The 27,860-nt window shown below is 38.2% G+C and overlaps 1 protein-coding gene across 21 annotated transcripts in view; it reads right to left on the reverse strand.

Moving 5' to 3' along the window:
• Positions 1-27,860, reverse strand: part of CADPS (calcium dependent secretion activator) — a 454,502-nt gene that overhangs the window by 85,627 nt on the left and 341,015 nt on the right. For 14 of the 21 annotated variants that reach the window (XM_087954539.1, XM_026679524.2, XM_087954537.1 and 11 more), the window contains 3 exons: positions 15,107-15,253; positions 10,255-10,410; positions 8,142-8,289 (listed from right to left, as the gene is read on the reverse strand). In XM_087954539.1, the coding sequence (XP_087810665.1) occupies positions 8,142-8,289; positions 10,255-10,410; positions 15,107-15,253 (451 nt within the window). The remainder of the gene's footprint in view (positions 1-8,141; positions 8,290-10,254; positions 10,411-15,106; positions 15,254-27,860) is intronic. The other 7 variants (XM_026679552.2, XM_087954541.1, XM_026679537.2 and 4 more) reach the window with 1 other exon arrangement.

Consider the following 27,860-nt stretch of genomic DNA (forward strand, 5'->3'; position numbering starts at 1 on the left):
TCCCTGGACCCCATCTTCTAAACAGGTTATTTCACGTGCAAACTCCCCCCCCCCCCTCCTTTCTCCAGCAGCCACAGCCACTTTTTGCAGATATTTCCTCTGGAAGGTGGGATGCAGGCAGTGCTGCTGAGAAGTCACATGCCGTATCATGAAGAACGTGCTCAACGGAATCATTGCTGAGGCCCACAAAGCCATCGATGCGTTCTGCTGAATGGAACCCTTTGAGAGACCGAGATGTATTGCCCACTAAGCATAGAATGGACACCATGCACACCAGGGGATCTAAGTTGGTTAGGTCACCATTTAGAAAGCACACAAAAGCAAAACTGTCTTTTTTTTTGGGCGGGGATGTGTGTGTGTGTACAATACTGTATGCACCCAAATCTGGCACAGTCTGCCCTTAATGCATGCGTGGAAACAGGCTTCTTTTGCGTGCATGGTAAGCTGAGCAGAAAGACACCAAAGAACGTGCAAGTTGGACGTTTCCAAAAATGCATCAATGCCTTTGAAAATGCAGTCCATGAGAAATGGTGGCAAAGCATGGAATTTAAAAGAAAATATTCTCTCAACTGGTTTCTAGCCCCTCCCCATCGGGTTTTTGCACATAAGTCCAAAGACATGCTTAATTTGCCACATTATCATATTGTTTTAATCAAGAACTTTTGTTTGTTGGAGATGAGGAAGGGTGACAACTCTCGTGCTAGTGTTCATTTTCGTTGGATAAATTATGACTTTTAACTAAAACGATGGCTAGGTGTGTGCAAAATAATACAGTGTGAAATGTATTGACAAATATATTTTCAATTAAAACCTTGTTTACAACGCAAATAAGAATGGCAGCAGGCACAGCAGCATTAGAATGGAGCCAGAAAAGTTGAAGATTTGATCCTCAAAGTTCCTCACCATGGCAAGTACTACTGATACAAACAGAACTTATGCTGGTGGGATTGAACAGGAAGATTAAATCTTTAGAGAGAGAAATAGCTCTGACCTTTGGGAAGCAAAGCAAGCACTACACTTTTCCCCCAAATATTTCTTCTGAATTCATTGAGAAAATGGGCCAACAAGTCCATGTTCATTGAACTTCAATCTTACTCCAGGTGTAACCTTTGCTCATCAGATTCTATCGTATTGTAGTTAAGATTACTATCTTCCATATGTTTCTTTACACTCACTTCAAAATCAACATTTGAATCAGTGCTGAGCTCTTTTGGTTTATGGGATTGTTGCATAAAGATATTGGGATTTGGGCTAATCTGACAGCAAAGGATATCTTAAAGAACTTTGACGTCTTATTCCCTATCTAGTTTTGTCACAGTTCAATGTGGATGATAGGGATTGATGTATGGTGTGGATGTGGATTTATAAACGGAAGATTCTGCTGTTGGCAGACATTGAAAAGGTGAATATCTGATGGGTTCAGATATCTTTTTAGGTTCCCATTGCACAAAAGTTCTATGGCTGTTCAAACATTTGCCTCAACTGTCCCTGCAACTAAGCACCTACTTAACCTAACTAAGTAGATGCTATCATCATACTGAGCACATAACAAACGAACTTCTTCACATGGGTTGGAGGGGTGGTCTGCAAAATTGTCATTCCTATATATTGTGACTATTCTGGCTGGGCTTTAATGGGAACTGGGAAATGTCACAAGAAAAGGAGAAAGCTTTGGCAAGGCAGATGGACTCTAACTTACATATGCTGAACTAACTTGGTTGTCAACAAATCCATAGATTGGTTGGAATTCAGAGTGGGGAACTCAGACACGTTAAGAACATGACTGGCTCTTGTGAACTTTTTTGTTTGTTTATTGAAAACAGCGAAGGAGGAAATAAGGAAACTATCTCATTTGACTGAAGGTAAAAGTAAAGGTTCCCCTCGCACATACCTGCTGGTCGTTTCTGGCTCTAGGGGGCGGTGCTCATCTCCATTACAAAGCCGAAGAGCCAGCACTGTCTGAAGACACCTCCGTGGTCATGTGGCCGGCATGACTAAATGCCGAAGGCGCATGGAACACTGTTACCTTCCCACCAAAGATGGTCCCTTATTTTTCTACTTGCATTTTTTACATGCTTTCGAACTGCTAGGTTGGCAGAAGCTGGGACAAGTAACGGGAGCTCACTCCATTATGCGGTGCTAGGGATTCGAACCGCCGAACTGCCGACGTTTCAGATCGACAAGCTCAGCGTCTTAGCCACTGAGCCACCACGTCCCTCTTGACTGATGACAAGGAGTTAAATGATCTGGATTCCTTCTTGTCTTAATCTGAAAGCCTGCTATTTTAGAAGACTCCACCATGAAAAGGACAACCATTTAAAGCCATATCTATTTTGACTCTTAGATGATTTGTCCAGCTCCATGTGGTCTATCTGTCACTCCCAACTTGGCATCCTTCAGATGTATTGTGACAACTTCCAAACTGTGCAAGTCCCAACACATTTAGGAACTGTGGATTAGGGAAGGTTACTCTGGCCTTAAAATAACTCCTTCAGAATCTTTCTATCACATGCTATCTGATCTCTGTCTCTAGATGGAACAGGGATTGAATTTGGGATCTCTGAATGGCAAGCATCTGCTCCACCCTTAAGCTATAGATAAGCTCTAAGCTTCCTAAGTCTGGATGAGAGTATTTTAATTAGAATAAGAACATCCTTTCCCATGAGTGATTTTCAAAGATACATTAATGGCAACCCTGCAGCAGAGAGTTATATAACATGCTTGTCTCTGTGGAATCAAAGTCTCCAGTTGAAAATATGGAACAAGTAGTTCAGGATGGGTGGGGAGCCTAAGATTTGTGCAAAGAATTGATAAAAGCTAATGCTACCTTCTTCTGTGTTCAGCCTAAGAGCACCCACACAAGAAGCAGCATAAGATGGGAGAAAATCAACAAGGATAGCCAGAGGGCAGCCCATTACCCTGCCATTCCTACATTGCTATTTTACTCCAGATATTTGGAAGTGAATTGTTGAGTTCACTCTGAATTATGTTTCCGCTAGCTGCATCTTGCATTGTCATCTGTGGGGAGCTTGGTGCTCTCTGAGGTTGGTTGTTTTCTTGCAGACGTTTCATTACCCCAACTAGCATTGGGTAGTACTGATGATGTTACCTAGTTTGGGTAATGAAACGTCTGCAAGAAAACAACCAAGCTCAGAGCTACAAGTATTCTCCTTTATTGATGCTACCATCTGCTTCAGAATTAGTGACCTCATATGCTGATGTTTCTGCTCATTTTCCCATTGTTCAGGTCATCTCAAACAGCCAAGTATTAATGATACTAAGCCATCAATAGTATTAATTTCTTGGAATACTTTCTCTTTCTGGCGTTCAAAAGATTCCTTCTACTATAACCTTCAGATTTGCTTCTTCATTCATTCACATTTCTCTCTGTGAATTCTGTTCCCCGCCCCCTGCTTTTATACTAACTCCTTCTAATGTTTTTGTAATGTTTTCATCTTGACATTTTCTTTATTTAGGGTATAGTACAAAAAAAAACCAAACAAATAAATAAATATGGAAAATTGGACTCAGAGGTTACACTGTACCATGATGGGCGCTTACATTAGCTAAAGCTAAAATGCTTTGCAGGGTGGCTTGCTATTTCAAATTATCCCAAACTATTGGAAACTTTAGCCTTATTTCGTGATAGATGAAGTTTCCTAACCAGATTCCATCTGATTTGAGTAACTGTATGTGAGAGGCACTATAGAACTGCTAACAGATTGTGTATATATGCTGCATTTTCACCAGTGACCAGAGCTGACCTTGGAAATGAAACAAAACATACCAGATCAAACTCAACATGTTTTATACATACATTTCTGCCTGTCCATACATTAAAAATTCAGAGGAAAAATATTTAAGGGGTAAATTATGTCTGCCAAATGTCTGAACAGCTGCCTTTAAATATAAGGACACAGGAGAATATGGACATATGTGTTTAGCATAATATTTTCCCTAAAATATATTTAATTATTCTATTTCTGATCATACAAAAAAAAGCTGCAACAAAGTTTATGAGATCATTATGGTGGAAAAGCCTTACGGTGTAGTATTTGTATTTTTCTCCACTTAAAGAAAGTGTAAATATTTCAGAAACGAAGCGACCGTATAAAAAGAAACTCTTTCTGCCTTGAAATTGTTCTGGACTAGTGTGGAAGTAGGGAAATTTTTGTTTAAGCTCATTAATCAAATGTCTTTGTTTGACCAGCCAATTCCATTACCTGCTGAGAAGAGAAACTATTGCAAATTGATTGTTGCCACGGATCAGCTGTATGATGAATAAAGAGGGGAGACATTTATTAAAAAGTAGAAATGAAAAATGTGAGAATCCCTTGAGGATTCCCACTGAAAAGAGGCTGGGGCAGGGGTGGGATTCTCACGGTTCAGACTAGTTCAGGCGAACTGCTTGTTCCGGCCGATCAGCTGGCTCTGAACCAGCTTGCTTTGATGAGCACGTGGGGCCCTCCCGCCTCTTTCCTGTGTTTTATGTTTTTTTGTTACAGCACAGCTGATTCGTGCAGCAGAGACGTTGGCCGTGCCTCAGCTGTTTTATTCACAGGGGCTGAAGTTGAAGGTAAATATTGGAGCTTCTTTAAATGTGGAGCATGTGTGCAAAGTGCACGTTTTGTGCGCGCACATGCAAAGCGTGCGCTCACCGAACTGGATGTTATACCAGTTGAACCACACTCCTGGGCTGGGGTATTTAGGTGATCCTGGGAGTGATAGCGTCAATCCTTAGATCGGGAACGAACAAAACATTCCCACTGCACCTAACATAGGCAGCAAGACGGCAGGAGGTTAAAATGCAGTAAAAATGAGCATATTTCTTTCTCTTGAATTAAAGACATACATGGACCTTGTATGATAGCTACAATCCTCTATTGCCCTTCTTATTTTTTTTGAGGAAGGAGATAGGAAGAAAATCTAGTATAATTGTCAGGAGTTACACACAACTGTTCATTTAAGTGTGAATTTTTCATCTTTAAATGGAACAAGGGGGGAAAGAAACCAAAGAGAAAAGGGGCATGAGTAACTGAAATGAATAAAAGAGCAAACAAAAGAGAGAATAAAAAACAGAAACATATATGAGACAGGAACATATGCACTGATAATTCATGTCTGATCCATGGCTCTGTTAGATTTTGCCACTTGTTTAAAATATTTAACTACAGCAAATGCTACTTTATACAATCACTGTGGGATCTCTTGCATATGTTCTCTGAGAAGCAGACGTGGATGTACTAAAGTGTACAAAGGTTGATTCTTTGCACAATTCAATTGATTGTTATCAATTTATTTCCACAATGGTTGTAGCTCTGCAAATATAATATGAGTAACAAATCATATTAGAGATTTGGGTAGGGCAAAGTAAGCTGATGTGGCTTTTGCCTATGTTGTACCTGGTGAGAAATAAATCTGACAGCTAGTTAAAATTAAAGGCTACCATATAAAATTCCTATGAGTCAAGCCTACTTTTAGTCCTGGAATAAGGATGATGCTATATGGATAGTGCTGAGCTTTAGTTAATAGGTTTTCTCACTGATGGGAATTATGAGATACAAACCAGGTGTACTGAAAAACAGATACCAAATGTTCAAAGAGAAAACACTTTAAAAAGAAACTTTGTTAACAGAAAATCAAATGGTTATGGACAACCAAAACTCTTTTTTTCTCCCTAGGGGATCATATTCTCCAAGGCTTGTTTTGTAGCTTTCCACACATGTGTTTTTGCTAATCCGAAAAGGCAACTGGAGTTCATTTTTTCTTGAAGATGTTTCACTTCTCATCCAAGCTGAAAAAGCTTCTTGGATGAGAAGTGAAACATCTTCAAGAAAAAACAAAGTCCGGTTACCTTTTGAAAAAGCACTTTGGGGACAACCAAAGGATGGTTCAACCAAAGGATGAACTGGATGATTGAGAATCTCTACAGGCTATTTTGCTAAACTTTTAAAACCTGCTTTACTACTTTCTGAAGCTATAGTATAAATACTGCAGTAATAACAGGCACTGGGTGAAGAGACGCAACATTGAGAGGGAGATGGAAGGAAAGTGGTGGTTCTTTATGGCTCTAAATAATCAAAGAAACAAATATTACTGAAGCATTTTTCATGTTCCTCCCAACTTACAGGGAATGGAGTGAAGATGACATGTGCATGTTGGATGACAATTTGTGATAGTGGTTTTTAGCATGAGGGGTTGGTGTGAGTTGTGTGAATGGTGTATATGAACAACTATGAGAATGTAGTCCATGTGTGATGTGAATGGTGTATTTATTTATTTATTTATTACCTGCCATAATTGAATAGTCCTCATGGACTATCAACATAGATGTGTATGGGTGTGTGTAAAATGTGTGTATATGTAGGCTTCCTATTCTCTGAGCTTTTCAGCTCAGAATATTCTCTGTGTTGCCCACTTTCCTCCTTAGCTTGCAGTAAATTATACAAAAGTCTAGCATATGTTTGGTGAAAGATTTCACAAAAAAAGATTTTTTTAAAACTATAGTGATTGGAACCTTATCATGCCAAATGTTTAAAAGAGTTTCTGTAGGGCTCACATCTTTAACTCTGCCCTCTTCTCAGATTAAGGAAAATCACTGAAAGTTTGTGATTAGTACTTATCCTTCTCTCTTCCTTTCATACATATGAATATAAAGGCAGAGCTGCAATGGATCGGAATGGGATTCTGATATTTTTTCATGGGGTATTATCTGCAAAAGCAGAATGAAAAGCTGCACAAATTGAGATGATGTGAGAGAAAGCTTGAGATTCTTGGTATTGAAAGTATGCGTGGACTTAGGGGTTTGGTTGGTTACAAATTAAATTGGGATTTTGGTGAGGGAAATGTTTTAGCACCCATAACAGTAAATTTGCATCTGGGAATAAATCACAAAAGATAGCTAACACAAAACAAACATAAAGAAATGATAGATTAAAGCAAGAAAAAGAAATGCAAACAAAAGGAACTGACCGGTTATACAGTGAGTCCAATCTCACTCTGAATCCAGTCCCTCTTTCTGGATTTTTAAAGTATCCAGATTAGGTATCCATCAACAAAACAAAAAAAATTGAACTGGAACACATAGGAAATAGATTCTGCACATGAAACATTGAATAGCTTGCATTACTGAAAATGTGATAGAAAAATCCAAGCCCTGGATTGGTCTTAAATGGAGATGAAAAATGTTGAAATCTTCTGAGCAAAACTGATTCAGATGACATATTTCATCAAGCTCAATTCAGCATGTCTTTCTACTTCACCATATTACATTAGAATGAGAAAACCTCAGGTTATAATGGTTATAATCATTAGGTTATAATCTTGAGAAGGAAAACAAATTAGACCAGCAGATGATAAAACTGGACCAGTTTGAAGCAGTTGAGTCATTAAGGACCTTGAAGTATGTAAAAACATAACATCCGGAGACTGCCTTTTTTAAAGCAACAGATTAGGTGAATAATTTATTTTGCTAAAAAGATTTTAGTTTAAATATTTATGTTTTTTATGGTAGTCCAAGTCTTTTCAACTTGGACAGATCAACATTTTGAAGGAAAGAGATTCCAAGGTTGAGTTAATGACTCAATATTGACACTGTCAAGCATAAATAGGCTATGTTGTAAGTATGTTGTGCACATCAGTCTTTGCCAAAAGTCACCACTAAGTGACCATGGATCTGATTATCTGCATTATGTAGTCCGGGGTGTCAAGCTCAATTTCATTGAGGGCCGCCTCAGGGTTGTATTTGACCTCGGAGGGTTGGGATGGGTGTGGCCAGGGTGGACGTGGCCAGCTGAACGTCACTCGTGTTGGGGCACCTGTGGTGGCCCGAGAGTTGTGCCAGTGAATACAGGTTCCCGAGCTCCATTTTTGCTGGCAGAGGCACCACGAGCCAGTCCTTTACTCTTTCCAGGGCGGCTTTGCGGGCCAGATTCAAGCAGCCTGTGAGCTGAATCCGGCCTCTCTGAACTTTGAGTTTGACACCTCTGATGTACACTGATTGGATGGAGTGATCCAGGATTTTTATCTGCATAGTCTCTATAAGACTAAATCTACAACTGTTAGAACATTTCTGAATCTAGAAAATTTTGCAAAACTTTCCTCTCTCAAAAATTACATTTTTTTTTCATAATGCATTTTACCTCTTGGCCCATTTCCATACTGCAAAGTTTTGTTGATTGAGCTTTGGCGTCAACCATAACATTAAACATGGTGCATATTGATTGAGGGACTCGGAAATCTGTTGATCGGCTTGTTTTCTGTAGCTTTACTTCAAATGCAATCCGGGTTCTATGAAGCGTGATTTTAAAAAAAAAGGAAGATGTTTGGCTGAGGTATAAATATACTGCATTAAATAATTCTTGTGATCAAGCAACACAACCCTGAAGGCTTCAGAGAAAATGACACTGCAGTTCAGTGAGGATCAGAAGAAAAAAGAGATCAAGCCAACTATGTTGTATGGCCAGGGCTACGATGTGATTAAAAAAAAGTTAAGATGGCAGCCATGGTGGTGTGACCAAATTCTTCACCTATTTTCACACATTAAAAAGGTGGAGCTTCAATTGAATCATAGTGGCTGTTATCTTGACTTTTTGGACCACAATTGGGGGCATCCATGAGTATGGCGGAATTATAAGTGTCCTGAGTATCCTCCATAATATTTCTTAAACAGAAGTTTATTTATTGATTGATTAAATTTATATGCTACCAATCTCACTGATAAAGTGACTCTGGGCAGCTTGCAAAATAGCAAAAAAGGTAAATATAAAACCAGTTAACATTAATAAGATTTAAATAAGAACCAAAAACAAGGAGATGGATAGCACGGGGGTGAGGTCTTTTCTCCTATCCTGTGAACCACCTCAAAGCGAAGAGTGTCCCAAGCCAGCCAGCAAAAATAGATTTTTAAGGCTTTTCTCGAGCACCAGGAAGGTGGGGGCAGATCTCACCTCCTGTGGCAGAATGTTCCAATGGGTGGGGGCCACCATGGAAAAGGCTCCATCAGCCGAAATCCATCGACAGAGGGAGTTTGTAGCAAGTCCCTTCCACTGGAGTGAGTGGGGCAGGCCAATCCCACTAGGGCAGGCCAATCCCACTGGAGCAAGATGGCTCCTCAGATAATAGCCAACACTTTGTGTGTGGTGGTATCAAGGAAATTGGTATGAGGGACATTTTACTTGGTTTCTATCTGGTTTGAAATAAATTTGGCAAATAATTTTTGTCACATTTTTAGTCATACACTTCAGACTGTTTCTATTTCTATATTGAGAGACAGGAAAATTAGTAAGTACCTTCCCATATTAATTAAACAGTGTGAAGACGTTATCACGGCAAGTGATAAAAATGCATTCCTATAATATGGCTGGTATTACCTAATTTGTAGCTGAAGTAATCTAGCAGAGACCAAAAAAGAAGACTCACAGAATGAAAGGAAGCTGAGGAATGCTCTGTTTTAAGCACAACTTAAACAAACCTGTTAATTGGTTGGCTGCACAGTGACTTTATATTTAATATTTTTTCACAATGTTTCCTGCTTGCCTGTTCTCTTCATAATTGTCACATAAGCAACTGTAAGTTAGATTTTTGCATACACCTACACACCAGCTCCATGGCAAAACATATACAAATGATACAGAGCTCCAGCAACCCTATAATAAAGTTGCTCAGTTTAAATTTCATTTTCAGTCATGACAAAACCATACAGGGAAGACAGAGCTTGTATAATTAGGAGCTGTTTATACATTGGCTCTTCCTTCTGTGCCCATCTTCTCTAGCAGTAACCCAAGAGACAAGTGAATGTCTTGCAAGTTGATTAAGTGCATCAGATAACATGTGATGAAAGGTGAAAATGAGAAAAAGTGCTCTTTTTGGGGCAGTAAACTCATATTTTTCATTTCCTATAGTTCTGCTTGGAAGTAGAGTTATGATTTGGAAAAGGCTGTCTGATAGAAAAGGTAGCCACAATTACTGATCTTTTCACAATAAAAGTTTTTTTTTAATCTCACCTTTATTATATTTATAAATAAGTCAAGGGGGTGAACATAATACTCCTTTCTCCTACTATTTTGCCACAACGGAAACAAGGGAATTGGGATTCCCAAAAACTCTGTGTCTCCCTAATCCAAAATGTAGTAAGAACAGATATTTAATTCAGGGTCAGGCTTGTTCAAGTCTTTAAAAAGTGGCCATAGAACTATGTGTAAGTGCTACCAACTAGAATCATTTCTATTTAGCGATGTTCATATTTCAACCCACCTCTTTACACAGGATTCAATCATATCACTAGCCATAAGTTTTAGTCGTTGTTCTAAGTGTTTCCCAAATTCTTCCTCAGGCCAGTGTAGATCCCTGATGAAGGTCTGTAAGGCATCTAGTTTCCAAAACAGATCTTCTGATGTTCCTGATCCATTGCTGCCAGGATAAAATGAAAAATAAGAAACAACCAGGTTACAGCCAGCTCACTGTTTTTGGAATCCTGATGTGGAGATCGTTCTTACACACGAAATGGGGGTGTAACAGTGACCGAAGACACAGAACAATGCCATGGGGAATCTCCATCATCAGGCTTTTGGGGTTTTCTAGTCTACCTATCTCTTACAAGTCTTTCCAGATCAGACGGAGAAGACAAGTCATGTAAGAAATGGACATTCAATCTGGAAACACTGCATACGGGTAAAAACACTCAGCCCTTTTCAATAACCACATTTCCTTCTGTAGTTGTTGAATTGAAGGCTCTACAAAGTAAAGAATGGACATCTCTACTTGATAATAACCACACTACACAATTGCATGTGGTTATTTTTTTAGGTTTCATGCATTTTATTTTCACAGATCACCAGATTTGTTCTCTTTCCTTTTCTCCCCCACTTCCTTTATCGCAAGGGTTTCGAGGAGGGAAAATATCGTGCTAACAAGTGGTGAGCGAGGACCTGATTTTTGAACAGCTGGAAATAAATCAGGGTCAGGCAATTAAATTATTCACAACGAGACATTTTAAAAAACTTAGCTCAGAAAGGGTGGAGTTTACTAACCATCTGACCTATTTTTGTTTTTGAAACAAAATTATTTTGGAGAAGGAGGGACCAATATATTTAACCAGGTTTCTGTAAGGTTTTTGTTTTGCTCTGTTTTGTTTTGTTTTCTTATTCAGATTTTCCACACATATTTGGAGGTATCCTGTCTCGCTGCCGATTAGACTTCTGTTCAGCTGAAATTATGCCTAAGGCCTCCACTCACAAGGTAATTTTTACATTATATTTTATGCTAAGAAATTTATACATCTATTTACTATCCTTCTTCCTTCCTTTTCTTATTCCCCACCCCCATAATGATTATGACCAAGGAAGCTTCGAGATATTATTCCCACTCCTCGCATACCACTAATGCTAACACAGTGATTGATATTTGACACACCATGCATTGTCATGTCACGCTGATATCGTCTATAGAAACAAACGAGGAAGACTGTTTCTATTGTAACCGATGCCAGCTGCATTGAATTAATGATACAGAAGGGAAGATAAAGCTAAACGCACACGTGGAAACCATATTCCCAACATTCCAAGGGGCTCTTTGAATCCTAGGCCAACAAAGGTAATTTAGTCAAACAATGCACTGACTTAGTTATAGAAAACAGACATATCCATATAAGGGGGTGAAAACACTGTGAAGCATGTTCCTAAATGGGTAGAAGGAGCAGGGAACTGGAATCAATGAAAAGATAGAGAATCAGGCATTTTCTTGATGAACAGGCCATCAAAGAAATACTATAGCCTACAGGTAGTCCTCGACTTACGACCGCAACCAAGCCCAAAATTTACATTGGTAAGTGAGAAATTTGTTAAGTCAGTTTTGACACATTTTTTTGTCACATTTGTGAAGTGAATTACTGCAGTTCTTAAATTAGTGACACGGGGGTTAAGTGTATCTGGTTTCCCCATTGACTTTGCTTGTCAGAAGGGGATCGAATTGACCCCTGCAACCAGAGGTGGTATTCAGCAGATTCTGACCGGTTCTGGAGAACCGGTAGCGGAAATTTTGAGTAGTTCGGAGAACCAGCAAATACCACCTCTGACTGGAGATTTTACAGTATCCTTCCCCTGCCACGCCCACCAAGCCACGCCCACAGAACCGGTAGTAAAAAAAATTGAATCCCACCACTGACTGCAACCGTCATCAATGTGAGCCGGCGGTCAAGCATTCAAATGTAAATCATGTGACCAAGGGGATGTTGCAACCGTCATGAGTGTGGAAAATGGTCCCAAGTCGCTTTTGTTCAGTGCCGTGGTAACTTTGAACGGTCACTAAACAAACTCTTTTTAGTCATGGACTACCTGTACATGGTTTTAGAAACATGATTGGTTCAGTCTAGTTTTGGTTTCTTCTGGTTCAGATCTACATTTGAAAATGTTTACCTTTTTCTTTTTAAAACCCAGTCCAATCCTGCTTTTGGGAAAAAGAAGAGTGTTTGGAACAGAATGCTTTTGTTTTAAGCAATTAGGTAGCCAGGAATGCAATAACTGTTACTTATTATTACAACATGATGACACCCATCTGCTTCTAGAAATTTCAAATAATGAAAAAAGAACGCTAGGTTGTTTTTGGCTTTTCCTTTTCCAGAGTTCCTTGGATTTTTCTTTAAAGATTTCAAACTGGGAAGTTTAGTGGCATATTCAGCCGTATTCAGCTTCTCATGACTGCTGGGGGGCTGTGATCTTAAATATCTATACTCTTGAGTTATGTGTCATTTTTCAGAGAGACTTCCTCTGAGGAACCATGTATAAGATTTAAGGCCTTGATTCTTATCTTTTCAAAAATAAAATAAAATGGAACAATATCACACAGCATGCACAGAGTAAAGTAGGTTTTTCCCCCCCACTTTACATAGACTGCCTAATCTAATCTAACCTTTTAAAAATCAGCTTAACATGAATATGAATTGCAGACATTTTTTTTTGAACAGCTATTCATTTCATTTGCAATTTAAAATCATTGTGGTTTGGGGGAAAAATATATATCTCAAGATGGAAATTTAAAAATGGATTCCTCTTCCTGAATGATTGTTCAGAAAAATGAAGAACTTGTTCAAACTAACATTCTTATTATAATTTGATTTTATTATTATCCTTTGTTGCCACATGGGGAAATTTGATTATGATCAGAACATGTACGTTTAGAAAAAAGTTTACAAAAGATTGAACGATGGTGATTGACTAGAGTGAGTCTGAATAATGTCAGTTGAAAAAATACATTTCCTCTGAGCAGTCAGGACATCACAATCACTTGTGATTTCTTTGAACCATAGCTTAGTGTTGTTGTACACAATACAAAGGCATAAGCATGGTTTGAGGGTGCACTTTCACATCATCTTAAATTAAACACTGAATAAACCATGATTTGTTAGTCCAGACATTATTTGTCTGCAAGGGAATGCATATGCATGATGGGTGCATTGTGGCTGAAAATAGTAATAATACAGCTGTTATTAACTTTGTTTCTGTAGTGGGGGATTCTTATATTTCCAGCATTATATTTCTGCTGGTCCTTACAAATGAACAAATGCACTGACACGGGCATGCCACTGAAAGCAACTTTAAAATGTGTCAGATACCTCTGTCATGAAATGATGCATGAAAGAAGAGATTCAGAAGATGACATTTCATTACCATGCATGTAAACATAAAATAAATTGTTTACAAAAGTGTCCTCCTGTATCCTTATTTACTGTTGTGTACATTTGTCTGATGAGAGAGAGAGAGAAAAGAAAAGAAAAGAAAAGAAGAAGAAAAGTAAGAAGGAAGGAAGGAAAGGAAGGAAGGAAGGAAAGAAAGAAAGAAAAGAAAGAAAGACAAGACAAAAAATCTTAGCATTTCCTAAAGTTGCAAAGCAATCAAGCATCTTTCTACTTGGAAGAACAAAGATTTCCTACAAATGAGGAAATATGACAACATTGTGGCAACATTTTTTTTTAAAAAACCCCAAAAGTATGGTATCAAATATTTGTTCAGAAATAATTGGCTCTGTTCTTAAACAAAATTGATGTTTGTAATCACAGAAATTCAGAACTCTTTTTAGTAGCAGATGCAGAGATCTCCTGGGAAATGTCTAGAGTAGACTATGTAGATAGAATATGTTATAATCTGCAGGGTCCATGGGCATGTAAACAGTTGTGGCTTTGAATGCATATTTTTTTTATTCCATTTTTTTTTAAAAAAAACCTTGTATGGAAAAACAGGATTTTAGCAATAATAAGAGGCAGCAGGACCGGGAAGGGGTGGTTTTAATCTCAGGCTATTTAAAATATAAAAAATGTTCTCCACATTGAGATAATCTAGGCTAGTTAGGTGTATTGCTGGAATCATTAGCAATCCCATGGAAATTCAACATAGGCCATCAGGTTGCTCTCCAGGTGTATAAGGACTTCAACTCCCACAATTCCAAGCCATAGTGAACTTTGGCAGTTGAAGTTCAACACAGGGAAGGCTGTGATCATTTTGTTTCCCATGTAGCTACAGGACTGATGTGACTGAGTATTATCCAAGGTTACTTGGGAAAATTAACTAAACAAGAATAATTGGGGTAATATATATATTCTAGATGCCTCCCATGCAAAAATGAGAGGATTATTTTTATTATTCTAGACAATCATTCAGAAAATTAGGAACTAAACAAATAAAACAGATTAGATTTTAGATCAAAAGTAGTTCCGGAGAATAATCTCTCTCTGTTTCAATGCATACTTTTAAAAAAAACTAATACATATCTCTTGGCTCACATTTAGAAGTATATGCAACCATGGGATCCTGGAAAGCCCAATTTTAACCAGAAGACTATCGATTCCAGAATGAAACAGACTTTTTTTTTTAAAAAAAATATCTTTAATGTGTTCAATTATGTCAAATAATATGAAAATGGCCATCTGCCCAATTTCAATGCCTGTCACCCTCCTTTTGGGAGGTTTGGGGTAGATCCATGTCAATTGGCGTTGCTCTTCTGCAATGGTTCTCTTTTCAGATCTGTTGACTCGAAATGAACAATTCATATTCATGCCAAGATTTTTTTTTTTTTTTTTTTGCTTGAAATGAGATCTATTGAACTGAATACACACTCAGCATCATAGATAGCAGCCATCCATGACGGTGCAGAAAAGGCAGGCATTTGAGGAATGCCTAGTGGGATGTTAACTGGTAGGTTTGGAACTTTAGGGAGATTCACATTTGGTAGATTCACATTGGGCAGATTACTTGTTAAGCTCCTGTGGAAGAAACAGACAGAAAGAAAAAAAATACCATCACGGTGACAATGCTGATGCAGCAGAAGCACAGTGGCAGAAAGAAATCTGCAAAGTTCACAGCAAGACAACAATCAAAAAACCCAAACCAAAAACATTTCAGAGAGAAAAGCATGAGTATGGAAAGGTTTTAAGTGTGGGATTGAGGCCTTGGCGTTATTTCAGCACTCTGCGATCACAAGTTGCTAAAACAAAAAGAGAGAGAGAGAGAGAGAGAGCAAGGACAAAAACAAAACAAGGAACATTTATAAAAGAGCAACTTAAAACATCGATACAGAAGGACGGAACTTACGGCTACCACATTTTAAAAACTGTAGACTTTAACTAGGTCGTGGGTAAAAGATGAGGGACACACTCAAATGATTTTAATGATTGGCATGTAGACTTGAAGGACAAAATGGCACAGCTATCCTAAAAAAACAAAAAAAAAGTCTAATAGGACTATTTTGTAGATTTGTGTGTCTGTGTTTGCTATAAAAGAGGTTTAGTAATTGATTATATGGCCAGGATTTTTCTCTATGTAGCCATTTTATTCCCAACTTGACGCATTTACCATGAATTGTATATGGCATCCATGTGAGGTGGATGGCCATATAAAATTTATTTAATAAAACAAAAAATAATAGTCCCTTTGAATGGCAACATATGGGATAAGGGCATGTCCATAACATATCCCATATCCATGCGGGGAAGGTCTTCCCAGTGAAAAATGGGATTCCCTGTTTTTCAGTCAATGGTTCTCTTTTCCATTCAAACAAACAGAGAATGCACATCTACAGTGATCTTGGGCCTCCCTATACAACTGTTTTGAATAAATTATTGGCAATGCTATAGGCATCTGCTAAAGGCAGTGGAAGGGCAAAATTGTTCTTACCCACATGAGCAACTATGGACCTGGAATCAAGAATGACTTGCTGGCACATACCTAAATCAAACCTTTCTAGATATTATGGGCCTCATCATGTAGTACTGCACAGAAGCTTCCTGAGTGGTAAATATACTGCATTGGAGAAATTGTACAATTTTAAGAACCTAGAGGTGGGTGTTAACATTTATAACAGAATTGCAGCTTCAAAATCCAAGTTGGATGAAGAATGTGAGGAATTTGATGAGCTTCCATAATTTGCAGATGGAAGCATGCAGCCTAATCTTGTGCATATTGACTCAGAAGTATTTTGCTTTGAGCTACATCACATTTATGTTCAAGTAAGTTGAAAGAAAAATAGCTGCACAGAGAATATGATATGTGTTTATTCAGATCAAAGGAGTATCTACTGTTCATAAATAAATGTACAAAACATTTAACTTATTTTCAAATGTATAGCAAAATAGCATGAAATTGACATTTCCACAAAATCTAGGGTCTGTGCAACGAGTCCTGATACCAACAGAAGAAAATATTTATTTATTTCCTTCTACTTCCCCCCAAAGCTCTATTCTGACCTTCAGAAGACTATGCAAACATTGTCTCTCTGCAGTTGTTCGCAAAAACTTGGTGAATGCATCTAATAATCATATAGAAGCTCACTTCGATTAATGAGCAAATATTGAACATATATACCACTTCAATCAGGATGACTTTACAGAGTACAGCTGTGCTTTTCAAGCTTACCAATTTAAGATGCATGGACTTAAACTCCCAGAATTCCTCAGACTATCAGCTGGCTGGATAATTCTGGGGGTTGAAATCCACACATCCTGAAGCTGACAAACACTGTGTACAGTATACTGTACATCCCCAAAGATACCTTTATGCAAAATAAAATAGATTGAAAATCTTTGCACATAATACTCTAAATGCTGGGATGAATAGTCTGCTCAGTTCTACTCTTCTGGAACTATGGTAACTCTTTGCTTGTCTTGAATATCAGGTCTTCACTTGTAAGTTTGCAGACAGGCTCACAAGTTGGATACAACTTGCAAAGAAGCTGTAATTCCTTAGTTTTTCCCAAAACAGCAGTTAAGCTTAGAGGGAAAATACATACATATAAATGGGATTTCTCTTTCTCTGTTTGTCCCATTATGGTATGCACTGCAGTGGATGAGTAAAGGATGGCAGTCAGTTGGGAAGACCAGAGGGGGAAAAAAGAAAGAGAGTCAGAAAGAAAAGGAAGGAAGGAAGGAAGGGAGAAAAAAAGGAACAGAAAGGAATAAAAATAGAAGAAATTGTATGAATGTGAAAGTAAGTATGAGGATATATGGGATAATTCTTATTATGCTGAATGATTTTGCTGGGATAATTCTGATTATAGTCTCACATTTCTCCCATACCAACAAATTTTACCAAAGGATTTTCCCCCTCAAGGAGAAAAGGATTGCCTATTCCTATAGAAAATTGCAAATATATGTGAATGCTCATCTTTAGTTTGAACTGATGCAGTCCTTATTTTTCTGCATAAGATTTGATTGATTTTTTCCCTTTGAACATATTGTGATTTAATAAAGGTGAAATTAAATTACAATTAACCTACACATGATAGACTAGTCTCACTACTTCAAAAGATGCCACAGACATAGCCACAAAACAATAACCTAGTAAAATGAAATTTTCACGTGGTATTGATATCTAGAAATACATTCTTTGAGCATTGTTACTGTGCTAACAGGAAACAAACATTTGAAGACATAAACAGTGCTCACTGAGGACAGCTGGTTTTAGCAGACATATTCCAGCAAAGACAGTAAAAAAATATTCACATATCATCCGTCTCTTATATGAAACAAAATAATTTAAGTACCATCTGCCCAGTTTAAGAGAAGCGAAACTCCTATCTATCTTGCTGTATTTATATATTATCTGTCATACTATGGCATTAAGAAAATAGTTTCAACTTCATTCTGAAAGCCAGTCTAGACAGAATTATATACCAAATTATTAATCTGTGTTTATGTGCTTTATAATTATTCCAAAGTAGTCACCACTTTGCAAGCTTGGTGTCTTTTCTTCAATTGCATCAGTTTTTCTGTTCCTATGTTAAAAAAAATTAGTAACTGACACTGGAGAGACATTATAAATTCTGCATTTTTCCTGAAATGGCACATGGGAGGGAAAGAGCAACAATAAATGGTAATGCAAAGAAACAATTCCCATGTGCAAAAAAGAAACAAATTCTACATTGAAATTAAAAATAAAACAAATCTGGCTGAACATATCATTTTCCCCACGGATTTTCGGAGATCCAAACTATTGTATGGAAACAGATATTAAGTTGGATTGGCATCAGAATTTTCTACAGTGAACTTTTTAAAAAGACTGCTCCAAATCAAGTTTGTCCTAGAAATGTTGTCTTTAATGCCTTCAACTTTTTGTGCTATACACATTGGTTATACTAATGTTGGACTGGTTTTCCCTCCCAGTTGTCTTATAGGTAATACAAAATGGTCATCATTAAGTGGAAATCTCCTCCTCCAGCTGAAATCACCGTTAAAGGCCTTTAACCTGAGCCCGATGACTGATAATAACAGTAAATGAAAAAATGCTGGCCATTCTGAACAGTCTGCAGCATCAACATTTCCAGAAATCTTTTAGCTCGTTCTATCTAGTTCAGCGTTTTGTAATCTAGGCAACTTTAAGTTATGTGAATTTCAACTTCCAGAATTCCCCAGCCAGCTTGCTGGATAGGGAATTCTGGGAGTTGAAGTCCACCCATCTTAAAGTTACTCAGGTTGGGAAACACTGACCCAGTTTATCCATTTGCTTTTCACTTCTACTTCCTACAATTTCATTAAGCATAACATTTTTAGTCCATTACCTGCTCATCACACATTCCCCAAGTATGTGAGTTACTCCTCGCTGATGATCCCATCAAGGAAATAATCTTTATTTCATCCAGGACTGATTTTATCCTTTTAGAGTCCATGGTACTCTTGATAATTGGCTCCAAATCTATCAGATCTATCTTCTTTCTCTTCCTCTTTCTCAGAATCCAACTTTCATGACCTACTAGGACCACTAGAAAGAGCCCTATTTTTATATATTGTTATCCTTCACGGTCTTGCCAAAATATACTACTGCTGTCCTCTGTAGAATGTCAATGACTCTCTTTATCTAGGACAGCATTAAAGCATGGTTATATATAATCTTCGCTTTTGGCCATCAATGAAGAATGCAGATTGATGTTGCCTTGTCAATCAGAATAGAGTTAGAAGGGACCTTGGAGGTCTTCTAGTAGTCCAATGTCCTGCTTGAGCAGGAGATCCTGCTAAAGACATTTCAAACAGGTGGCTGTCTAGTTTCTTCTTAAAAACCTCCAGTGATGAAGCACCTAAAAACTACTGGAGGCAAGCTGTTCCACTGGCTAATTGTCCTCACTGTTAGGAAGTTTCTCCTTAATTTCAAAATATACATTAATACAGTTTTTAAACTTGTCATATTCTTACTTTAAATCTTCATTGCTACATAGTAGTGTAGCCAGGTTGTCTCAAATTGTTCATGTTTCAGCCTCTGATGTTGACTGCCATTGTGACCTTTTCCAGTGCTGCCACCATTTAAGTTAAATAGATTTGAGGTCCATGTACATCTTTGTCTCAATTCATTCTCTACATCTCTGTTTATCCAAATTCAATTTTTATGGCAGATTCCTGTTTATTAACATCCATTTAAAAAATAATCAAATCTTCTGGTATACCAAACGAGACTTAATACATACCCCACCCTGGCAATATCTTCATAAAGAGTTGGTACAACCAATGAAGGGGCGATGAACTTGCTTTTATTTGCTGTCCCTATTCACCCTATATTTACTCCTGTTCTGTGCCCCTTTGCTTTTTCTAAAACAGGCCTGCTGATTTGGCATTTCTTTTTCCATAGATAGTTTTATTCTTCATTGGTAGATATTAAGTAAACTTTGCTTGAATAAGAAATAAGGGCAATGGATCATTAATTTGTATGCTGCTTTGTGTTCCCCTTTAAATTGCCGTACTTTGCAGTTTGAAGATGTTCAGTGTGTTCCTTTCCTTTTCATATCTTCTCTGTTGCTTCTTGTATTTTCTCAACAGGTGGTCCATGAACATATAGAGGTTTTATAAGTTTTGGCATGTTATAATTACAACCCCTACCCACACATTTACAATGTTTACGATGTTTACAAATGATGGCATTCAGGATGTGGAAAAACATTTGCCAAATAACAATTTAGAACAGGGGTGTCAAACTCAAGGCCCAGGGGCCAGATCCAGTCTATGGGATGCTTAGATCCAGTCCATGGGGCCACCCTGGAAACAATGAAGGACCAGCCCTCAGTGCCTCTGCCAGCAAAAATGGAGCTCCATTTTCGCTTGCAGAGCGTTAAGGCCACCACAGGCCTACCTGATACAAGTGAGGTTGAGCTGGCAATGCCCACCCTGGCCATGCCCAACTGGCCCCCAAGGTGAAACATAACCCTGATCTGGCCCTCAAAGAAATCGAATTTGATACCCCTGATTTAGAATGACTCTTACTCAGATTTACTCATAAGTAAATAAGCTGATTTACAGGGTTTAATTTTTAGAAACAGAGTTTAAGCCCATTCCTCTGCAATGAATCATCAAAAAGTGCTTTGGCGTATTAAATGATAACAAATGGATGAAAAATGCTATAATTAGCTTTTAGTCATCACTGTAATAGATTAACAATGCTACCATTTGGAAATCCTAAAATGAATGTGTTATGCTTGTCTCTGTGATTTGAATGCCTGCATTAGTGGAAATGACTGGCACAATTGTTTAAAAAGAGTTCAAGAATTCTGATGTTATATATGCTGATGGCAGCAAGACTACTCTACACACAGAAATGGAAGGTCACCTTGACTCCCACAATGGGTGAATGGCTGCAAAATCTGGTGGAATTAGCAGAAATGGCTACATTGACTGCTCTGGTTAAAGCAAAAAACACCTTTACTTCGACTTGGAAACCACTTCTGGACTTTGTGCTTGAGGTGGAAAAAGTTGAAACTTTGACTTTGGGTTTCACCGATTAGATAGATTTGTTGTTACAGAAATGGTAGTTTCTATTATTATGAAAAAGTAAAAAGTTGAGGGTAGATCTTAATGCCTTATTTTATTGCACCAAAGGAGTTGGAAATCAATACCTTTTTTTTCTTTTTCCCTTCCTTTCCCCCACTATTCACTTCCCTTTTTCCTTTCCTAATATCCCTAATATTTACTTTTGTATTCTCTTTGTGTGTTATATTATAAACTAATAAAAAACTATATAATAAAAAAAGAATTCAATAATTTTTAGCCTCATTTTTTGGGGAGATTGCCTTCCAGTCACTCTTGAGTCCTGGTAATTATCTGGACAAGTTCATATAGCTTTTGTAGGTTTTTTTTATTGACATAAATGTTATTATTTTTATTTTTATTCTTCTTCCATTCCTGCAGGGTTTTTGGCAAGATTTTTCAGAAATGGTTTGCCCCTGCTTCCTTCCTAGAGCTGAGCAAAAGTGACTGGCCCAAGGTCACCCAGGTGAGTTAGTGCCTAAGGTGGATCTAGAACTCCCAATCTCCTGGTTTCTAATTTGATGACTTAATTTCTATACCAAAGGGGCTTTCACAGTATCATGTTCAAATCCAGAAACATGTTTTGAATTATTTTCATCATTGCTTTATGAAAGGAATGAAATGGGATATTAAAATTGTATTAACAATGTGATCCTAAATGTTTATTTGGAGAAGCTACTACTGTGTTCAATTAAGCTTTCTTTACATGAAATGCCATCATAATTTAGAGATAGCATCAAGCCTCACTAAGGTTTATTTTTGAGTAGGCATGCTCAATATCAGCAGTTAAGAGTGCCTGTGGCTTGGCACTATGACCCCACTGCTCTATGTTTGTTTGTATGCTCTATGTTTGCTTGTATACTTCAAGATACAGTTCAAGGGGCTGGCAGATACCTTTAAAACCCTTCACCCAGTGTTTTCTGTCCTTCTTAGGTCTGGCAGGAGAGGAATTCTCTAGTTCATGTCATTCAGTGCCGTTGTAACTTTGAACAGTCACTAAATAAACTATTGTAAGTTGAGGATATGCTGTATTTGCTGCAATTGTATCTTTGGAAGTCTGACCAGCAAACCAGCTGGAAACAAAGAGCTCGACTTCTTTATCTTTCGCCTTATTGTAGTCCTAAACTTTCTTTCCTTTTCCTTTTCTTTTTCTCATTCTTGGGGTCAGAAAACTCTGAATGCTTGAATCTTGCTCTTGAATTCTCCTTAAGTCTAACATTTAATAGCTTTGCATTAAGCTTGACTCAGCCTTCCAGCCTTCCAAGGTGGGTAAAATGGGGACCCAGATTTTGGGGGGCAGTATGCTGACACTGTAAACCCCTTAGAGAGAGCTGTAAAGCATTGTGAAGCAGGATATAAGTCTAAGTGCTATTGCTATTCGAAGTTGCTGAATTTTAACTTTTCTAAGTTCTGTGTGAAAGGAAACAATGCCTTTTTTGCAGTTGAACTTCAATCTAATTTGGAATTGCAGTTATTTGTTCAAAAGATGTGTGTGTGTGTGTATGTATATAACCAAAGATCCACATACAAATACCCGCGAGAACCTCAAAACACACACACACACACACACACACACACACACATATATATATATTTGTTTTCTGAGGTTCTCGTGGGTATTTGTATGTGGATCTTTGGTTATTCGGGTTTTCTCCCACGTAAGATTGGAAGTATCTAGGCAACGTTTCGATGAAGTCTCATTCATCATCTTCAGGCTTGTGTCTTCAGCTCTGTGCTTCTCAGAGTGATGTGAGCTTGCAGCAGCTTCTTCCTTTTAACTGCTAGTGGGGGTGTGACTTGATTGGGTAGGGGCTTGGCTCTGTTCTGATTGGGTGGGGGGTGTTCTCATTGGTTGGGGGTTTGGCTGAACACAGAACACAGAACACAGCCAAACCCCCAACCAATGAGAACACACCCCCACCCAATCAGAACACAGCCAAGCCCCCACCCAATCAAGTCACACCCCCACTAGCAGTTAAAAGGAAGAAGCAGCTGCAAGCTCACATCACTCTGAGAAGCACAGAGCTGAAGACACAAGCCTGAAGATGATGAATGAGACTTCATCGAAACGTTGCCTAGATACTTCCAATCTTACGTGGGAGAAAACCCGAATAACCAAAGATATATATATATATATATATATATATATATATATATATATATATATATATATATATATATATATATATATGAAATATTCATGCATTGCTGTGAAGAAAATGCATATGTTACACAAAGAAAGAGTAGGTGTAGTGATTAAGGCACCAGGCTAGAAACTGTGAGGCTATGAGTGCTATAGTAGCCCTGCCTGAGACACAAAGCCAGTCACCCTCTATCAGCCCTAGGAAGAAAGCAAGGGCAAAATTTCAGGGACTTATTCAGACAATTGACATGAGTCAAGAATGACTTGAAGCCCTCACACCCCAAAAAACAGGAATAATTTTTTTTTAAGAAGCAACATACATAAAAATCTGGATGTCAAATATACGGAAAAGCACTTGGAAATACCACATTAAATCACATCTAAGTGTTTTGTAAATTCCCCCCCCCCACAGTGATTCCCACAAAGGGGTACAGTGTTTCTGATACTGATTCAGAGTGTTGCTCCCTTTAGCTTAGGGATGGAACACATTTATTTTTGAGGAGGTGGGTGAAAGTATCACATTTTATTCATTGTCTTCAATGTTCTCCAAGGAATATGGACGGCATTGCCCATGAAGAGTTAATATCTTTGGAATTAAGTGAGGTTAAAATGTTAGGAGTGGTTAATTCCTATATATTTTGAAAACAGAAAAATATAATTTACAGCTGAAATGGTTTAAAAACCACTAGATATGTGAATATTTCTTTAAAACCACTCATCAGCTTTCTGAAAAGGGATATGTTGCCAAGAAATTTCGACAAGTGCAACTTCGGCAGTTTCTGGCCTGCAAGTGTCTTGCAGGCTGTTCGCCCAATCTAGTTATGTCTTGTCAAAGCTGATTTCAACCCTAAATCCGGTGGGTTTTGAGGCAGAAACGTTTCTACTCAGAGATGCCAGGGACCGAATCCAGGACCTGCATGCAAAACTGGATAATCGTGCAATTGAACTCTCCTGTCTTCCTCGTCTTTTGAGGGCCCCTTTTACAGTCTTGTGACATTTTCTGTGGATCTGACACTCTCGCACAAGATGAGCTGCATTCTGCCACCGGCGTTCTTTAGTGCGTCGCGATCTTGATGGTGTAGAATCGATGGAGCACGGAATGCAAAGCCGATGCTGGCATGATCTCTCCTTTTATGTGCCTGTGTATATTCAATCAGCCCCGGAACAGATTTAACTTGCATATTCAGTGTTTTGGGAAAATTGTGTTAGGGCTGCTGTCTTGCTTTGATTCATTTTCCCTGCACAGTTTTGCCCACACTTACCAGCTGTGTAACCTTTCAAAGAGCAAGTTAACTCATTGGGGCGAGCTTTACAGCTCTTGCCGAGCGAGTGAAAAAAAATAAAACAAAACAAAAAGGAGAACATATTTGCTCGGCATTTGTGAAAATCTTCAAGGCTCGCAATGTTTATCTACTCGTGCATCTCATGTTATTCCTTAGGCGCCACTCAGCATAGGAAAATACATCTCTCTTTAAAAAAAGTATGTTCTTGTAGACAACCATCTGGTAGTTAAGGAAAGGACCTTCTATTTCAACCTTGATTTTTCAAGGCAGGCATCGCGGAAGGACCGTTTTCAAGTTTGCATGTTGTGACAGAACATCCTGTGTACACAAGATAATGCACTTTCATCCATTTGGCTTGACTTAACGATTCAAAGTGAGACAGCAGGAGGATCAGTCAGACACGTGCCTCCCATTTTCTGCCTGCTATCTCCAGGTGGTTGAAGAAAGACAACGTCAAAAGAATCATCACCTCAGAAAGAAAAAATTAACAATGGTGATGTCTTCCTTGTTTTTATCCTGTGCTGAGATTGTGTTAACAAATATGTGGCTTACTGAAATAATAAATCAACAGATTTTGGTATCCGGGAAGCTCCTCCAACAGAATATAGAGCCCTAGTGTAACTTGCAGTGGGATCCTGACTTTTTGGCTGCATAATAAGTGGGAAGAACAGTGAAAACCACAATAGAGACAAAACTGCTCTCTGTGTTACTGTGTTGAAGGATAACACCTGAGGCTGTGCAGTGCTGTGAATGTGAAGGGGGAAAATGCTATGGGGTATATTTGAGGGGGCAGGGTTGCCTTTGAGTGAGTTCTGACTGTAGGATAAATCCATATAATTTTCTAGGCAGGATTTTAGAAGTGGTTTGCCCTTGCCTTTTTCTTCCTAGTACAGGCAGAGAGCACAACTGACCCAAATTCAACTAGTTGGCTTCCATGCCTAAGACAGGACTGGAATTTGGGTTTCCCTGTTCCTAGTCCAACTGTGTAAGCATTTAGACCAAACTGACTCTTGCGTAGTGCCTGTCCTGTGGGCAATTCTTTAAAGCAAACTGAGATCATGCTTTTGGACACATCCCTTTGAATCCAATATGCTGCACGGACCTAATAAAAATATAAGGAAAGCATGGTTGAATCAGACTAAAATTTTATCTAGCCAATTTCTTGTTTCCCATCCAAACTTCCATAGGAGGTTTGCAACAGAACCTGAGTTTGCAAAGTATCTGCTAGGAAGTGTTTTCACATTCATCCTGAAGATAGTATTGAAGGTATACGCGAAGATAGCGACACAAATCAATCTAACCTTTGCTATTTGCCTCTGTTAAGAATTGCTTGTGCTATTTTGCTACTGTTAGGAATTAATTCTGTAACCCTTGCTTTGTTAAGAATTGTAATCTTTGCTGCTGGTCTAACTTTTGCTATCTCGCTTCTGTTATTCGCTTCAAAACTAGGCACAGTAAATAAGAAAGATAGAGCATGGAGTTACACAGGAGCATCCTACTCCATGGATAATGGGGCCAGAGCAGGGGTCTGTCCAGGATCATGAACACACTAGGCTACAAGGGATGCTTTGTAAGATAACAAAAGCATGGACAGGGCATGGACAAAGAATGCTCCATGGATAAGGGGGTCATGGGCAAGACATTGCCCATGTTGGGTAACAAACTTTTGACTCTGATTGGCTACATGTAGGTATAAGATGTTGGTGTCATACTCTTCTCGGGTGTGGCCTTTTCCTTGCATGCTTGTTGTCTGTATGCCATGGAATAAGTCCACCCTTTTATTTGTACAAATAAAAGCTGTTATTTTTCCAAGCCTCTTCTTAAGTCTCTCTTTGGCATTTTAAGTGCATTTTTGAACCTTACAGTATATAATCCTCACAACCAGCTTCCTTTAAAGTCTTGTTATTGACACCACAGCCATCCCGAGGCTTAAAGACTGCATTCTATATCTGAGTATTACATTACTCAACATTTTCATGAAATTGAAGAGGATGCAACGGTACAACTACTGAAGGTTGAAGAAATGCTGGCAGGTCACCAAGAATACTGTGATCTCAAGCAAATGTGTGTGAGTTTTTATGCTAATTATATGATCAAGCCAGTATTGAATAGTAACTTTTCCAAAAATGAACTGAGGTTTTTGTTTTTTGTGAAATTGTCATACAGCAGCATGATGACAAAAAGGTACACTGTAGGTAGATATCAGAGACTTATCTGAGGTAAAAAGAGTTCTTAAATGCCAATTCTGCCTTGATTGTCCTTCCATGAAATACAGGAAGAACTTGTGAACTTCAGTCTTCAATTTCCAATCTTACTATGCAGATAAAATATGGCTGTTTATACATACATTCAGCATATGAGATTTACAAAAAGCCACCTAGATGGGCTTAGAAACAGAAACTGCTATTCAAAAGCCATAAATCAGTATTGGACTAAGTTCTTGTAAAGAGGAAAAAAAAAGTGATGGCAACCCATGACTTTTCAACCCTATGAAGACAATGGGACTACTTTGGAATACACACATTATATAAACTAGCATGGAACTATTTAACCAGGCACCACATTCACAAACTCTACATTAATTAAAAATTAATGAGTGTGCACATAATTGATTAAATATACATTTAGTAGTGTATTTAGCCACAATATAATATAAAGCAAGCCAATATCATTTAGAATATTTTTTCTTAGCATTTTTCCCGCAAATGCAGGGTCTACTTTTTTCTGATCAACCAAGTGTTAATCCACTGGTTGCCACAGGAATTGACTGGCCAGCTTGTTTCTTGAGCCTGGCTGAGAGAGAGAGAATAGCTGGCCCAAAGTCACTCAGTTGGCTTTCATGCCTAAGACAGGACTAGAACTTATAGTCTCCTGGTTTCTATCCCAGTGCCCTAAGTACTAGATGTACCAAATAAGTGCCATTTTATCTTTTCCTCTCCTACTTGTAGCTTCAGATCTTTCCGACCTTTGTTTGCATATATCTAAATCCCTTGGAAGAGAACCAGTGTGGAAAAGGGACAGCAAAAGGGTGAATGATAGGAAAGGAAAAGAATAAGAAATTCCCCTCTTTTCCTGGTCCCAATACTCTCCTTTTGAAATAAATTTGCCACTGGGAGTGACTGCTGAGATTTTATTTCAGAATTTGGAATATAATAGCCAAAATATT

This window comes from Notechis scutatus, chromosome 2, assembly GCF_049901735.1.
Source record: "Notechis scutatus isolate UNSWTSFEM ecotype Mainland chromosome 2, rNotScu1.2, whole genome shotgun sequence".
NCBI lineage: Eukaryota > Metazoa > Chordata > Lepidosauria > Squamata > Elapidae > Notechis > Notechis scutatus.